General features: G+C 42.3%; 1 protein-coding gene across 1 annotated transcript in view; it reads right to left on the bottom strand.

Moving 5' to 3' along the window:
• Positions 1-17569, bottom strand: part of LOC144692397 (E3 ubiquitin-protein ligase RNF170-like) — a 50657-nt gene that overhangs the window by 17516 nt on the left and 15572 nt on the right. Inside the window, exons 3-4 of the mRNA XM_078561204.1 lie at positions 8699-8789; positions 7491-7599 (exon numbers count right to left, since the gene is read on the bottom strand). Coding sequence (XP_078417330.1) covers positions 7491-7599; positions 8699-8789 — 200 coding nt within the window. The remainder of the gene's footprint in view (positions 1-7490; positions 7600-8698; positions 8790-17569) is intronic.

Raw genomic sequence — 17569 nt, 5'->3', positions numbered from 1 at the left:
CACACTCTCTTCACCACCCCCCCAACATACACACTCTCTTTCACACATTCTCTCTCACACAGTCTCCAGTCAGTTGCCAGTAAGCCCCACTCCCGCTGCCTTGTGCTCCGCTCCAGCTGCCTCACACCCCGCTACAGCCTGCCTAGACCTCGCTTCCCAATACCCCTACTCCCTGGGCCTTGCTCCACGGCCCTCAGTTCCCTTGCCCTCAGCTCCCCGGGCCCCGAATTCACCAACGCTGGTGTTTGCTGCTCCTCCAATCACAAATTGTAGTGAGCCTATCAGCAGCAAACGCAGGAGAGAAATGGCCTGTGATTGGAGGAGCAGCTCCTGGGAACTTACGTTTAACTCCTCACATCGAGGTAAGACATACTTGTCCCACCCACATTCTTGCACATTCAAGTTTATATACTCTGACATTGGAACTGTACATATGTATATTTTCTTGAGCAGGATATAAGTTACAGTCAATAACTTAGCTCTGTTGGACTAGGCATTTTTTTTCCCCTCTAATGTTGATGTGAACACCACTGTGATACCCATCTGCATTTAATGTGGACTAAAATCAAGTGTAGACCAGACTAAAGAGAGGTGACAAGCCCCTTTCCCTACAGAACATTAATAAACCAGCTGGGCTTTTCTGACAATGCAGCAGCTTTCATAATCATTTTTCATAAGCTTTACTGAACTCAAATAATGATGTAATTTGAATTTATGGTGAGTAGATTACTAGCCCAATACCATAATCACTAGGCTGCTGTGTCCCTCTGTAGTATAACTCATTTCAAATCAGGTAACATTTGTTCTAAAGTAATGCAAACAACAATTTATGTTAACGTGTTGATAAATAAGGGAATTAACCCTGATGGGTTGAAAATAAGCTCACTCTGTTGGCCGCCGAATTCTTCTCGCAGAATTTTACGAGCATGAATTCTGTAATCTTCTTTAAAGTAGAACGCGAGAAATTATTTATTGTCACTGGAGAGTGCTCTTCGTGATGCCATGTAAAAAATAAATCATCCACTGCAGCTAAGCATCATACAGTGTGACTTAGCAATGTGATTGCATGATATTTTTAAATAATTTGTTTGTCACAAAAGCCAGCAGCCAGGTAGTATGTGAATCACTTTGGAAGTACACCTCTTTAGAAATGCAATCTCAATAACTTCTGTTCATGTGGATACTTTAGCCTTCAGTTTCGTAAATGTCCATGATGCTGTTCTATTGTTGTTGCAGTATTTGAAAATAATAGCATTCACCAGCAGGGGGAGTAGGTGAGTTTATTTGCATACCAGAAGGTGTCCCGGAGTAATTCTGGTGTAAAACCAGTTTAAGTAGCCAAATCCCTGGAAATTTGAGTGCCACAATGACTTGCAAAGTATTTTGCAAAATCCTGTCTTCAGTGCAGCCTAGGAGGGTGGCTGAGTAAAGTTGCAGCAAGTGTTTGCTTTCTCATTTCTGTTCAAATCTCTCTATGACATATTTATTCTGTTTTTTCTAACAGTTTATATAAAAATGTACTTACTTGCTTTTTTTAGGTAGATAGTAATTTACTTTTTATGAATAGTGAATATGCAGTGATATTTAAAATATTGCAAAGCCTTGCAATGAATATGTAAAAAAAAACCCTGTACTCTGTTACAGCCCCAAAAACCATTAACATTTCAGATAATTTGTGAGCTTTGCTTCTTTGAATAAACCCTCTTCATTGCCCTTAATCAAAGAAAATTAATCCCCATTGCACCAGTGAAAGGCACACAAGGATGATGTTGTGAGTGCTGTGGATGGGTAGCAGTGGGTAATAAAACTGTGATTTACTTGGAGTTCAGATGACATCAGAAGTCAAAATAGAGAAGCCAGAGTGATTTATTAATGTTCTTTGACCTCAAGAATAAATTACAATTTTATGCTCATTCTCTAACTTGTCCATTTTAAAATTCATGCTCCAGATTTAAAGGAAAAATAACCGTTAATAGTACAGCTGCAATGACATTGAATGAAAGTATGACCAGCTATTGTCATCATTATGAAATAATGTAGTAATACATTCTACATGGAGTACAGTAAAACACTGATTATTTTCAGTATAAAAACACAACTGTATTTTGGCTCCATTGAGTATCTTGTAGCAACTCAGAGTAGTATTGGACTGCATGAAGGTTCGGTGGTTAAAACCACAGAATTAAATAGAATATGGTTGATTCTTAACTGCCCACTGAAATGGCCTAGCAAGCCAAGAGGTCATATCAAACCGCTACAGCAAAGTCAAAGAATAAAACTGGACAGACCATCCATGTTGACCTAGGCAATTGAAACGTCAAAGGCATACACTGCCCAGTTGACCCTGCAAAGTCCTCCTCACTAACTTCTGGGGACTTGTGCAAAAACAGATAAGTCAAGCAACAGCCAGACATAGTCATACTCACCAAATCATACCATACACCTCAATTACGATCCCTAGGTATGTCCTGACCTACCAGAGGTGGAAGCACAGTGGTATAAGTCAGGAGGGAGTGGTCCTGCGAGTTCTCAACATTGATTTTGGATCCGATGAAGTTTCATGACATCATGCCAAAATGGGCAAGAAAACCTCCTTAATTACAACCTGCCATCCTCCATCTGATTAATCAGTGCTCCTTCATGTTGAACACCATTTGGAAGAAGCAGTGAGGGTGGCAAGGGCACAGAATATACTCTGGGTTGGGGGTTTCAATGTCCATAACTAACAGTGGATCGGTAGTACTACTATTGACTGAGCTAGCCAAGTCCTGAAGGACATATGGGACTGAAGGAATGGTTGCTAAATTTGCTGACAACATAAAGGTAGGAAAGTAAATTGTGAAGAGGACATAAGGAGGCTACAAAGTGACATAGATTAAGTGAGTGGGCAAAGATCTGGAAAATGGAGTATAATTTGGGCAAATGTGAAATCATTCATTTTGGCTGGCAGAATAAAAAAGAAGCTTATCTAAATGGTGAGAGATTGCAGAGCTCTGAGATTCAGAGGGATCTGGGTGTCCTAGTGCAGGAATCACAAATGGTTAGTATGCAGGTACAGCAGGTAATTAGGAAAGCTAATAGAATGTTATTATTTATTGTGAGGGGAATTGATTACAAAAGTAGAGGTTATGATTCAGTTGTGCAGGGCATTGGTGAGACCACATCTGGAGTATTGTGTACAGTACTGGTCTCCTTATTTAAAGAAAAATGTAAATGCATTAGAAGCAGTTCAGAGAAGGTTTCCTCGACTAAAACCAGGATTGGGCGGGTTGTCTTATGAGGAAAGGCTGGACAGGTTAGGCTTATATCCACTGGAATTTAGAAGAGTAAGAGGCAACTTAATTGAAACCTTTATGATCCTGAGGGGTCTTGACAGGGTGAACGTGGAGAGGATGTTTCCTCTTGTGGGAGAATCTAGAACTAGGGATCAGTGTTTAAAAATAAGGGGTCGCTCATTTAAGACAGAGATAAAGAGAATTTTTTTCTCTGAGGGTTGTGAGTCTTTGGAACTCTCTTCCTCAAAAGGCGGTGGAAGCAGAGTCTTTGAATATTTTTAAGGTAGAGCTAGATAGATTCTTGATTAACAAAGAGGTGAAAGGTTACCGGTGGTAGGCAGGAATGTGGGGTTGAGGTTACATTCAGATCAGCCATGATCTTATTGAATGGCAGAGCAGGCTCGAGGAGCCAAGTGGCCTATTCATGCTCCTAATTCATATGTTTGTATAATGGGCCTGTGGGAGGAGAGAGAACCAGCAAGAGGGAAAAACATACCTGACCTCACTCTCACTAATCAACCTGTCATAGAACTCCCTTCCTAACAGCACTGTAGCTGTACCTGCATTAGATGGACTGCAGTGGTTCAAGAAAGTGGCTCAGCACCACCTTCTCAAGGCCAATTAGGAATGTCGGCCTTGCCAGCGATGCTCATATCCCAAGAAAGAATTTTAAAAGATGCATCTGTTCATTGGTAGGGGTAACCATTGCACAGTCCTTGTAGAGACAAAGTCCTGTCTTCACAGTGAGGATAGCATCCATTGTGTTGTATGGCACTACTATCATGTTAAATGGGATAGATTGAGAACAGATCCAGCAGCTCAAAACTGGGCATCGATGAGGCATTGTGGACCATCAGCAGCAGTTGAATTGTATTGAATCAAATTCTGTAACTTCATGGCCCAGCATATAATTCACTCTAACATCACCATCAAGTCAGGGGATCATCCCTGTTTCAATAAGGAATATAGGCGAGCGTGCCAGGAGAAGAGCCAGGCAAAACTAAAAATTAAATGCCAAACTGGTGAAGCTACAACACAGGAGGACATGCATATTAAACAACAGAATAACAGCATGAAAACAAAGCAATTCCAGAACCACTGAATCAGATCAAAGCTCTGCAGTCCTGCCACATCCAGTTGTGAATGGTGGTGGTCACTTAAACAACTAAGCACGGGAGGTGACTCCACAAATATCTCCATCCTCAATTATGGGAGATTCCAGAACACCAGTGCAAAAGACAAAGCTGAAGCATTTGCAACTATCTTCGGCCAGAAATGTTGAGTAAATGATCCATCTTAGCCTCGTTCTGAGGTCCGCAGCATCACAGATGCCAGTCTTCAACTAATTTGATTCACTCCACGTGATATTAAATAATGGCTGAAGGTACTGGATACAACAAAGGCTATGGGCACTGACAACATACCAGCTGAAGTACTTAAGACTTTTTGCTCGAGTACAAGCCAAGCCCTTAGCCAAGCTGTTCTAATAGAACTACAATAGTGGCATCAAACCAACCATGTGGAAAAAATTGCCCAGGTTTGTCCTGTCCACAAAAAGCAGGATAAATCCAATCTGACCAATTACTGCCTCATAAGTCTACTATCAATCATCAGAAAAGTGATGGAAGGTGTCATTGACAGTGCTATCGAATGACTCCCACTCAACAATACCCTGCTCGCTAATGCTTAATTTGATCAGAGCCACTCACCTCCAGACGTCATTACAACCTTTATCAAACATGAACAAAAAAGTTTAGTTCCAGAGGTGAGGTGAAAGTGACTGCCCTTGATATCAAGGCAGCATTTGACCAAGGTTGACATCAAGGAGCCGTAGTGAAAAATTAAATCAGGGGAAGAGCTCTCCACTGTTTGGAATCATACCTAGGACAAAGGAAAGGTTGTTGGACGGAAATTGTCTCAGTTCCTCAGGGTAGTTTCCTAGGCCCAACCATCTTCAGCTGTTTCAATGTCTTTCTCTCCAACACAAGGTCAGAAATGGGGATGTTCACTGTTGATTGCAGTGTTCAGCACTATTCTCAATGCATCAGATACTGAAGCAGTCCATGCTTGCATGCAGCAAGACCTGGACAACATTCAAGCTTGGGCTGATAAGTGGCAAGTAACATATGCATCACACAAGTGCCAGGTAGTGATCATTTCCAAGGACAGAGAATCTAATCATTTCCCCTTGACATTCAGTGGCACTACCATTGCTGAGCTCCCCCACCATCAATATCCTAAGAAGCTTAACTGAACCAGCCATATAAATACAGAAGCTACAAGAGCAGGTGAGAGGCTGATAATTCTATGATGAGTAACTCACCTCCTGGCTCCCCACAGCCACTCCAACATTTACAAGGCACAAGCCAGGATGGAATACTCTCCACTTGCCTGGATAAGGGTAGCTTTAACAATGCTAAGGAAACTCAGCACCATCCAGGAAAACACAGCCTGCTTGATCAGCGTCCCATCTACCACTTTAAACAGCCACTCCCTGCACCAATGATGCACAGTAGCAGCAGTGTGTACCATCTACAAGATGCACTTCAGCAAATCTCCAAAGCTCCTTCCAAAGCATCTTGCAAACCTGCAACTTCTAGAAGGACGAGTACAGCAGATGCATAGGAACACCACCACTTGCAAGTTCCCCAAGCCATACACCATCCTGACTTGGAAATATATTGTTGTTCCTTCAATGTCACTGGGTCAAAATCCTGGAACTCCTATCCTAACAGCACTTCATGTGTACCTACTTGAACTGCAGGGGTTCCAGAAGGCAGCTCTGCACCACTTTCTCAAGAGCAATTCAGGATGGGCAACAAATGCTGGTCTTGCCCGCCTTGCTCACATCCCTTGGATGAATAAAAATATATACAGCACGGAAACAGTCATTTGGCCCACCTTGTCCATGTCAGTGTTAATGCTCCACACAAGACTCCTCCAATCCTGCTTCATCAAATCCTATCAACATATCCTTCTATTCCTTTCTCCCTTGTGTACTTATCTAACTTCCCCTTGAATGTATCATTTTGTGGAGAAAGAAAAGAGTAACTTTGAGAACTAGCAAAGACCAAAGCATTTATAATACACAAGATAACAAAGTCTGTTATTGGGAAGAGAATTGTGGTAGCCAGTAATCTTGCACAAACTGTTTTGAAACAGTAGTTAGGTTATCATAATTTAAAATCAAACCTTATGTAGCAATATGCTCCTGTAGCAATGGCAAAATATTAAATCTAAAGGGTTTGCTGAGCTCCAGTTTTTTTTTACAGTGAAACATGCCCATCCTGGTTCATTCAGAACTTATATTTTCAAACCTAGAGCAAGAAGTTGAAACTTAAGGCCAAAAAAAGGACCGTTTGGAAATGCCAGGCTGCACTTTGCCAATGCATCAACCAATCTGGAACTGAGGAATGGAGACTAATGAAGACTCCAGGATCAATGCCCAGGCTGTATTGAGTTAACAGATCTCATTCAGATAGATAATTTGGGCACTACGATGAAAAAAATTAGTTTGATCTCTTTTCCCAGTTGCGACCTGTGATGGCCCCCAGTTAAATAGGCTGCTGATGATCACTATGCAATCTCACGCAAAGAGTGTCTACTTGAATAAGATATCAAAGGCTATTGGTACCCACAGAAATCTTATCAATGTCTCTTTCAGAATAGAAATAAGTGGAGAAAAGATTTCTCCCGCCTTACTTACTCATGCTGTGGTGTGCACCCAAGTTGCTATTCTTGATATATAAATAGAGACAGTGAATATAGGCATGCTGTTTAAACATGGGGCAGGGAGAGTCCAAGCTTAGCCTGATCTTGTCTTCTGCCAACATCCAAACATATGTGTTTCCCAGTGGCAGGAATTGTACTTACACCACATAGTGAACTTATCCACTGGGAGAGAGAATGCATTAGTTGTTTTAAATCATTTCAGGCCACCAGTGAACCAAGAACTCAAGATGGTTGGATTTGACTTTACATCCACACCATTCCACATGCCTGAGGAAACACCAAGTGAATCTGAAATATTTAAGTTTCAAAGAGACTTAGGGAGAGACAAGAACTAGGGTTGAAAACCTACTCATTTGATTAGATTTGTTGTGTACCACTGGCAGATCTACTTAGGAAAGAGAGAAATAGAAAGAAGGAATCTTACCCAGCAAAAGTACATCTCAGTACAAAACAGTGTAAGTACCTTCACTTGGTCAAACCTACCACAAAACAAGTGGCCGCAGTTAGTCTCCACAGGAAACATGGGGGTCTGGAGACAAACTGGACAGTGCAGATCGTTGTGGAAATTAGATTTAGCAGAGGATTGCAATTCCTGGAACAAAACATAAAGAAATATCTTAGAATTGATAAGCATCAATTTTATCATTTGATTATCTTATAAATATTTAATATCTAACTTTCATTGACTGGCAACAATGGATTTTTATAAATATGATGGTTTGACACCATCTATAGCTCATTCTAATTTCCAATACATTAAATGTCATTAAACTGAACAAAGTCAATTAATGTAAAACATGTTTATTGCCCATAGATTACTTTTGTTGACACAATGGGTGGAATCTTATCACCTTAGAAAATTCTCCAGTGTCGGACCATTTGAGGGTCCCAACTCTGATGGTGTCCCAAGTCCGCCAGCCTGAGTGATCTACTTGGAAGTGAATGATAAGAGGCCGCCTCCAGGAGCCTCATCCAATTAGGGAGGGTGGGCAAGCTCCACAAGCTGGAGGAGCCAATCAAAGCACTGAGGAGGGGGGAGAGGGGCAGCTGGCACCTCCACCAGGAGAGATGGGCATTGCTCATGTGGGTGGGAGGTGCCCACTGAGGAATTTTAAAAAATAAACATGACCACATCTGCAAGCTCCATCGTGGATGGCCTGCAGCGCAGCTGTAGCCCTTTGACATCTTAATTTCTTGGTGGGTGGGGTAGAATCTAAAGGAGGCCTTGCTGAGCCCTCAGGCGGTTAAACTACCCACACCCAGTTTGGGAAACTGGAAGCCGACTGGAAAATTCCATTCAGATTTTCATTAATTGGCCTTAACAAGGTTTTTAACAAGCCTAATAGAGGCAAATAGCCTTGTGGCCCTGAAACCCCCCTCAGCATAAATGGCTAGCATCAGGAATGGGGTCAGGAAACCAGCACACCAGCTGCTGCCAGCATTTTCCGGTCCCATCCACATCCATTCCGGTTCCCAGAGAAGCTATAAAATCCTGCCCCACAAAATATAGTGCCATCTGTGCTGGACTGGACCAGTGGAAACACAGACTTCATCGATAGCCTATAATATTGGAAACCATCATGAGCTGTTCCTCTTGAAACACTGGTGATCAATGTCATAAAGTAAAGACCAAGTTCTGTGTACATTGTAATTAGATAAGCCGCAATATGAGGAAATAAGAATGCACTCACTGTGTAATTATTTTGATAGTTGTCCTTTGGCTGGCCCAGGCATCGATTGTTCAGACCTTTTACCTTTCTGGTGTCCTTGGTTTGGTCGAACCTGAAGGACGAAAGTTAAATGGGGTCAGTTTTGTATGGAATACGGTCATAATTCAATTAGCACAAAAGCTTTAGCTAAAACTTCTACATATAACTGCAGTCTTATTTCAAACTTTGAAATAAAACCTTCAAGACTTTTCAAAAAATGTTCATATTAAAACTCTCATTTAGAATGAGACCAATACTTCGTTGTAAATGAGGTATAACTAGCCTAGGTTAACAATATTCTCCAGCCCTCCCTCATCCAGCCCAGGTAAGAAAATGGGCTAACATGGTAAACAATTGATAAGTGAGTTGAATTAAGAACTCAGTAACAATGTGGTTACGTCACTATTTCTGCTTCTCTGAATTAATAATAAACAGCTTTTGCTGAAATTCACCCTGTGTATATAATCAAATTCAGTGAAATGGCTTGTATTGGATTTCTCCAGTACAAAGGGCATTCTTTCTTGTTCCTCTTATCACAGGAAGTGGCCTTTCCTAATAATTTGAAATTAGTGACTAAACATTAAAGAGATAGTGACAATGCTTACAAATATTGACTTGTGCTATTTAATTTTACATTGACATCTTGTAATTATTCATTGAAACTTTGCACTAACTGAATTACAGTTCATAAGATTTCTGTCATAGTTTTATTTTGAGGCCATAGTATTTACAAATTCCAAGTGTCAGCCATAGGTTAGTCATGGCACTCATGCCTGAGTCTGCAAGTTGTAGGTTCAAGCCCCACTCTAGAAACTTGAGCACAAAATCTAGGCTGTCACTCCAGTGCAGTACTGAGGGAGTGCTGCACTTTGGAGAGCTCATCACTTGGATGAGATGCTAAACTGAGACTCCACCTGCCTTTTCAAATTGATGCAAAAGATCCCATAACACTATTTTGAAAAAGAGCAATGGTGTTTTCCCAGCAACCTAACCAACAAGCATAACTCAACCAACATTAATATAAACAACATGGTACCATTTACCAAAGAGAGTGCAGGAACAAATAGACCTAGGGGGTGGATGCACACAAATCTTTGAAAGTGCAGTACAAGTTGAGAAGGTTGGAAGAAGAGAATGTGGGATCCTTGGCTTTATCAATCGGACCATAGAGTACAAAAGCAAGGAAGTTATGCTAAACTTTTATAAATCACTGATTAGGCCCCAGATGGAATATTGTGTTCAATTCCACACTTTAGGAAGGTTGTCATGGCCTTGGAGACAGTGCAAAGGAGATTTGCCAGAGTGATACCAAAATGAGGGACTTCAGTAATGTGGAAAGACTTGAGAGGCTGGGATTGGTTTCCTTATATTAAAGAAGGTTAAATTTGATTGAGGTGTAAAAAGTCATGAAGGGTATTGAAAGGATAAATATGGAGAGGCTGATTTCAGTGTCCAAAGGATCAGTAAACATACAACTTAGATTTAAGATAATTGACAAAAGAACTAAAGGAGACATGAGGAAAGAAGATGACACCTGGAATACCCTGCTTGAAAATGACACCTGGAATACCCAGTTTGATAGGGTGGTGGAAGCAGATTCAATAGTAATTTTCAAAGGGGAATTGGAGATATACACAAAGAGGAATAAATTGAAGGGCTATGGAGAAAGAGCAGGAGAGTGGAATGAATTAGGTAGCTCTTTCAAAGAATTACCACATGCATGATGGGCCAAGTGGTTTCCTTCTGTGCTATATCACACTATGACTAACACAGGTTATTTGTTTACATATCTCATTGCTGTTTGTGAGACTTTTTGTGGAGAAACTGGCTGCTGCATTTCCCAACATGACAATAATGACTAGACTTCAAATATATATCATTGGCTGTTAAGTGCTTTGAGGCATGACAAAAATGAGAATGGTGGTATATAAATACATGCTTTTTCTTTAAATGTTAGCAGTCTGGTGTTCCAGACCATGAAAAAGGAAGCAATTATGGACTTTCACTTATTTGTCTTTTGATTTCTACCAGGTTTAGTTTTCTTAAGAAAAACCCCCTTCCATAGGCCAGTTGTATCTTTAAAAAGTAGCTCCACTTCACCCTTTTCTATCCTGATCTTAACTAGAATACACTACCAGTAATGCCAGTGATATCATGCTCAAGCCCAAATTAACCAAATTTCGTTCATAGCTTCTATGTGTGCAATTAAGTAAGATGCATGCAATCTCATAGAAACTTCAGTTAGTAGCTAAAGATTGCTCCAAAATTACTAGTTAACTACGAGTTCTGTCATTTATTACAAATCTAATATTTGATCTTGGAATCCTTTCAGTGTGGAACTTTTTGCCCATTTAAACCAAAACATAAAGTGACTGCTGGATTTACAAACTGCTAAGGGATTAACTAATTTCCTGCATTGTGACACCAGCCACTCTATACACTACATTGCTTGGAGTGAGAGTGGCATTTAGTGTGGTCTTCAGTAATGAAGAAGCTAACACTGCTGCTGGATAAATAAACCCATATTATTTAGAAAGATCTTGATTTCACCCCTGATCTAGATCATGAGCGGGGATCTCAGTAGCCATGTACTACAGTTGACCTCGACAAGGAAGGGGAAAAAGCAGTCAGAATATTTGCTCCTGACTGATGTACATTAATTCTTTTAAAATTTCTAGATCTGTGTTAGAAAGCAATTTGTATGTATGGTAGGCGTACATAAAATTGTGCTCATCTGCGAATTTGCCTAAAATCCATCCCTGCCCTGCACCACCCCCCAACTCCCCCCACCATGCTCAAATAATTGGCAAGCATTTACTGTGCAGGGTCATAATTCGAGAGGTTTGATAGGGTAAACATAAAGAAAATTCTTCCAGTGTTGGGAGTCCAAAACTATAAAGCACATGTGGGAAAAAGGAATAGAAGGATATACTGAAACAGTGAGAAGAAGAGGGGAGGTTTAGAAGAGGCTCATGATGAGCATAAATGCTAGTATAAACTGGTTGGGTCAAATGGCCTGTTTCTGTGCAATAGACTGTCTTAACTCTATGCATATATATCATGGACAGCCACTTACCAAGGTACCATAGGTCTGTACCTTTGGCACTATATCCCAGCATTGAAAAATGGCACCCAGAGGTGGGAGAAAATAGTGAGGTTGGGTTGGGGAAAGCTACCTTTATGATTCAGAGGATTATTTTAGCAAAATATATGGAGGGAGGTCGTGAAATTCAAATTGAGCAAGAGCACAAAAAACCAGTTAACACCTTGCCAGATTTTAATTTCCTTTGAGTTCACTATGAAGATAATGAAGACAAAGGACAAAGACAAACAGTAAAAATAAAGGGTGGGACCAACAAATCCTGGATGTCAAAGGATATACAGGATTGGATAAAGAGAAAAAGGGAGGCTTATGGCAGATACCGAGGGCTCAAAACAGCGGAAGCCCTAAAAGAATATAGAATGCGTCGGCCAACTTAGACCTGCCCAGCGTGACGTCCGCCAGGAAGCACCAGGAAGCCCTGGGGAGCCCTGCCCCCCACTTGCCAACCTAAAGATCCTGGCCGAAGAATAAGAGGATAACTAGGGAAAGATTTGGGCTCAATAAGGACCATAGTGGTAATTTGTGTGTGGAGCCAGAAGACGTAGGTGGGGTTCTAAATGAATACTTTGTGTCGGTGTTCACAAGTGAGAGGGACGACGTGGGTATGGAAATCAGGCAGAAGGACTGTGATATAATTAAAGAAATTAGCATAGAAAGGGAGGAGGTTTGAAGTGGTCTGACAGGCTTAAAAGTAGATAAATCTCTAGGCCCGGATGAAATGTATCCCAGGCTGTTGAGTGAGGCAAGGGAGGAGATAGCAGGGGCACTGGCAATAATTTTCAATACCTCTCTGGCCACAGGAGAGGTGCCAGACAACTGGAGGAAAGCCAATGTGGTACCCTTATTCAAGAAGGGAGGAAGGGATACATCAGGAAACTACAGGCCAGTCAGTCTAACCTCAGTGGTGGGGAAACTATTGGAAGCAATTCTGAGGGACAGAATTAATCTACACTTGGAGAGGCAGGGATTAATCAAGGACAGTCAGCATAGTTTTGTTAAGGGGAGGTCGTGTCTGACCAATTTGATTGAATTTTTCGAAGAGGTGACCAGGTGTGTAGATGAGGGCAATGGATTTGACGTAGTCTACTTGGACTTCATCAAGGCTTTTGATAAGGTCCTGCACGGGAGACTAATAACGAAGGTAAGAGCCCATGGGATCCAAGGCAATTTAGCAAATTGGATCCAGAATTGGCTGAGTGGCAGGAAGCAGAGGGTGATGGTCGAGGGGTGTTTTTGTGACTGGATACCTGTGTTCAGTGGGGTTCCACAGGGATCAGTGTTGGGTCCCTTGCTGTTTGTGGTATATATAAACAATTTATACTTGAATGTAGCAGGGTTGATCAGTAAGTGCGCAGGTGACACGAAAATTGATGGGGTGGTAAATAGTGAGGAGGATAGCCTTAGATTTCAGGATGATATAGACGGGCTGATCAGATGGGCTGATCAGTGGCAAATGAAATTTAATCCGGATAAGTGTGAGATGATGCACTTGGGCAGGACAAACAAGGCACAGGAATACACAATGAATGGTAGGACCCTGGGAAGTACTGAGGATCAGAGGGACCTTGGTGTGCATGTCCACCGGTCCCTTAAGGTAGTGGGACAGGTAGATAAGGTGGTTAAGAAGGCATATGGGATACTTGCCTTTATTAGCCGAGGCATAGAATATAAGAGCAGGGAGGTCATGCTGGAAATGTATAAAATGCTGGTTAGCCCACAGCTAGAGTATTGCATGCAGTTCTAGAATCCACATTATAAGAAGGGTGTGATTGCACTAGAGAGAGTGCAGAGGAGATTTACCAGGATGTTGTCTGGGCTAGAGAGTTTTAGTTATGAGGAGAGATTGGATAGACTGGTGTGATTTTCCTTGGAGCAGAGGAGATTGAGGGGGGGACATGATTGAGGTATATAAAGTTATGAGGGGCATAGATAGGGTAGACAGGAAGGAACTTTTACCCTTGGTGGAGGGATCAATAACCAGGGGGCATAGATTTAAGGTAAGGGGCTGGAGGTTTAGAGGAGATGTGAGGAAGAATTTTTTCACCCACAGGGTGGTGGGAATCTGCAGCTCACTGCCTGAAAGGGTGGTAGAGGCAGAAACCCTCATAACATTTAAGAGGTATTTGGATGTGCACTTGCGATGCCATGGCATACAAGGCTATGGGCCTAGTGCTGGAAAATGGAATTAGAATAGTTAGGTACTTGTTTGACCGGTGCAGACTCGATGGGCCGAAGGGCCTTTTTCTGTGCTGTAGACCTCTATGACTCTTTGACTCTATAATTCCAGTGGAGTTGTGAACAGGCGATTTTTTTTTTTGTTTATTCATTTATGGGATGTGGGCATTGCTGGCTAGGACAGCATTTATTGCCCATCCCAAATTGCCCTTGAGAAAGTGGTGGTGAGCTGCCTTCTTGAACCGCTGCAGTCCCTGTGGCGTAGGTACACCCACAGTGCTGTTAGGAAGGGAGTTCCAGGATTTTGACCCAGTGACAGTGAAGAAATAATGATATGTTTCCAAGTCAGGTTTGTGAGTGGCTTGGAGGGAAACTTGCAGATGGTGGTGTTCCCATGCTCTGCTGCCCTTGTCCTTCTAGATGGTAGTGGTCGTGGGTTTGGAAGATGTTGCTAAGGCGCCTTGGTGAGTTTCTGCAGTGCATCTTGTAGATGGTGCACGCTGCTGCTACTGTGCGTCAGTGGTGGAGGGAGTGAATGTTTGTGGATGTGGTGCCAATCAAGCGGCTGCTTTGCCCTGAATGGTGCCAAGCTTCTTGAGTGTTGGTGGAGCTGCACTCATCCAGGCAAGTGGAGAGTATTCCATCACACTCCTGACTTGTGCCTTATAGATGATGGACAGGCTTTGGGGAGTCAGGAGGCGAGTTACTTGCCGCAGGATTCCTAGCATCTGACCTGCTCTTGCAACCACAATATTTATAGGCTAGTCCAGCTCAGTTTCTGGTCAGTGGTAAACCCCAGGATGTTTTTGGTGGGGGATTCAGCGATGGCAATGCCATTTAATGTCAAGGGTAGATGGTTAGATTCCAATCCAATTTAATCCAATCAATCCCATGAGTTCACGGTTGGGCGGGTGAGGGCAAAATAACTCTAAAACTGAAATGTGGTCCTAATTTAGCTTATTCAGTTACCTTGAGATAATGGGCTTCAGGTCTTTATTCAGAGCTGTTTATCAACCATATGTTGCAACTTGAGGCTGAACTTTTGCCACAGAGGCAGAAAACAGGAGCTATAAGACCATAAGACTTAGGAGCAGAAGTAGGCCATTTGGCCTATCGAGTCTTCTCCGTCATTCAATGAGATCATGGCTGATCTAATGATCCTCAAGTCCACTTTCCTGCCTTTTCCCCATAACCCTTGATTCCCTTCCCTGGGTTTGTTTTCAGGTCAGAAACCCAGCTCTGGTAGGAAACTGATTAAAATCAAGATTTTCTTGGGGTGAGCCCATAATTGATAGGTTGGGCGGGTGATTGTGTTCCCTGTCCAATTAGAGCCAGTGGGAATGGGAACAGAGTTGGGTTAGATGAAGTATAGGACTGATTTAGACTCCCCATGCTGCTGGTTTGTACCAAAGCCTTCAACACCATCAAGGGAAGTGAGATGTCACAGGAAAGCCAGAAGCCTGGCACTCAGGGTAGGGCTGCTCCTTCATTGATGCTGCCTTGGATCTAAATTGGAGGCCACAAGGAAGAAGAGGGAGGTCTTGTCCCCGGAAGGTGGCAGGAGAAGGTCAGTGGGTCACACAGAGCACTGAGTGTGTCACTGATGTGTGTTCTACTGTTTTCCTCGATTTGCACTGCATAAATATTGACATTTTAAGCCACACATCTGGGACTCCTTTTATTGCTGCCATGCCAGGAAAAGTGATATGAGATAGTGAATGAGCTAATGGGATTCTCCAGGGCAAAGCTTCTGGGCAGATGAGCTTCCTTCATTGGCAATAAGTGATTAGATGTTCTAGGCTACATCTTCCATGGATGTGTTAGCACAGATATCTCAGAGTCTTTTCCATGCCATGCCCCTCAATCTGGGTCAGAGGTACTCTGTTGAAGCATTCCTGGATCAGGAGATCCCTGACATTCATGGCATCCTCATGAGCCCTTTGCACGCTGAATCGTGTCCAGCCACACAGTGCAGCTGGGGCACTTTTCTGTTCAGTGTCATCTCTCTCTGTCTCCTCTTCCTCCTCCTTTCTTATCTCCTGCTCCTGCTTTTGCCCCAATGAGGGCCTCACTGTCCTTAAGGTCCACACACCTCTCTGGAGGGCCATGCTATGGAGAGCACAGCATATCAACACATTGACCAAGACCCTTATAGTAGGGTACTGGAGGGTACTTACCAGTTCAGCACCAGAATCACATCTTCAAAAGCACAATGGCCTGCTCAATGATTGTTCTACAGAGCAGGTGGTATTGACTGCCATGTACCTCTGTGCCTTTATATGGGTCTCCCATATATTGGTGAGTAGCCATGCTTTCAAGAGCTATCTCTGGGAATAGCATCTTTAAACCGTCGTGCTTGCCAGGACCAGTATTTTCGGGCCCCTCCCAGCTTCGGCGGGGTGGGGGGGTGCGGTGGGGATCTGAAAACTCAGTTCCCAGAATGACCTCAAAAACACAAGGAGTGTCCTGAAATCTGTTTGGTGCGCCCGTATGTCCCTTTTTTTCTTTATCTATTCACAGGACGTGGATGTTTCTGTTAAGGTCAGCATTTATCGCCCATCTCTAATTGCCCTTAATTTAGAGGCTTGCTAGGCCATTACAGAAGACAGACAAGAGTCAAACATATGGTTGTGAATCTAGTGTTACATATAGGCCATTCTAGATAGGATAGCAGATTTCCAGGTCCTGATGGACTTCATCCTAGCATCTTAAAAGAAGTGGCTTGTGAGATAGTTCCTGCATTGGTTTTAATTTTCTAAAATTCCCTGGATTCTGGGAAGGTGCCAATAGATTAGAAAATAGTAAGTGTAACTCCTTTATTCAAAAAGAGAGGGAGACAGAAAGTAGGCATCTACAGGCCAGTTAGCTTAACATCTGTAATAGGAGTATAATGTGCAAAATGTGAAATTGTCCATTTTGTGCAGAATGAAGAAGAAGCGTATTATCTAAATGGTCAGAGATTCAGAGGGATCTGGGTGTCCTAGTGCATGAATCACAAAAGTCTAGTATGCAAGTTCAGCAAGTAATTAGAAAAGCTAATAGAATGTTATCATTTATTGCGAGAAGAATTGAATAAAAAATAGGGAGGTTATGCTTCAGTTGTACAGGGCACTGTGAGACCACATCTGGAGTACTTTGTGCAATATTGGTCTCCTTAATTAAGGAAGGGTGTATTGCATTTGAAGCAATTCAGAGAAGGTTTACCAAACTAATACCAGAAATGGCCGGGTTGTCTTATGTCTTATGAGGAAAGATTGGACAAGGTAGGCTTGTATCTGCTGGAGTTTAGAAGAGTAAGAGGTGACTTGATTGAAACATATAAGATCCTGAGGGGTCTTGACAGGGTGGATATGGAAGGGATGTTTCTCCTTATGGGAGGATCTAGAACTAGGGGTCACTGTCTAAAGATAAGGGGTTGCTCATTTAAGACAGAGATGAAGAGAATATTTTTCTCTCAGAAGGTTGTGAGTCCTTGGAACTCTCTTCCTCAAAAGGCAGTGGGAGCAGAGTCTTTAAATATTTTTAAGGCAGAGCTAGATAGATTCTTGGCTAACAAAGGGGGTTAAAGGTTATCC

This window comes from Cetorhinus maximus, chromosome 17, assembly GCF_964194155.1.
Source record: "Cetorhinus maximus chromosome 17, sCetMax3.hap1.1, whole genome shotgun sequence".
In the NCBI taxonomy this organism is placed as follows: Eukaryota; Metazoa; Chordata; class Chondrichthyes; order Lamniformes; family Cetorhinidae; genus Cetorhinus; species Cetorhinus maximus.
This window is presented reverse-complemented; position numbering and strand designations above follow the sequence as displayed.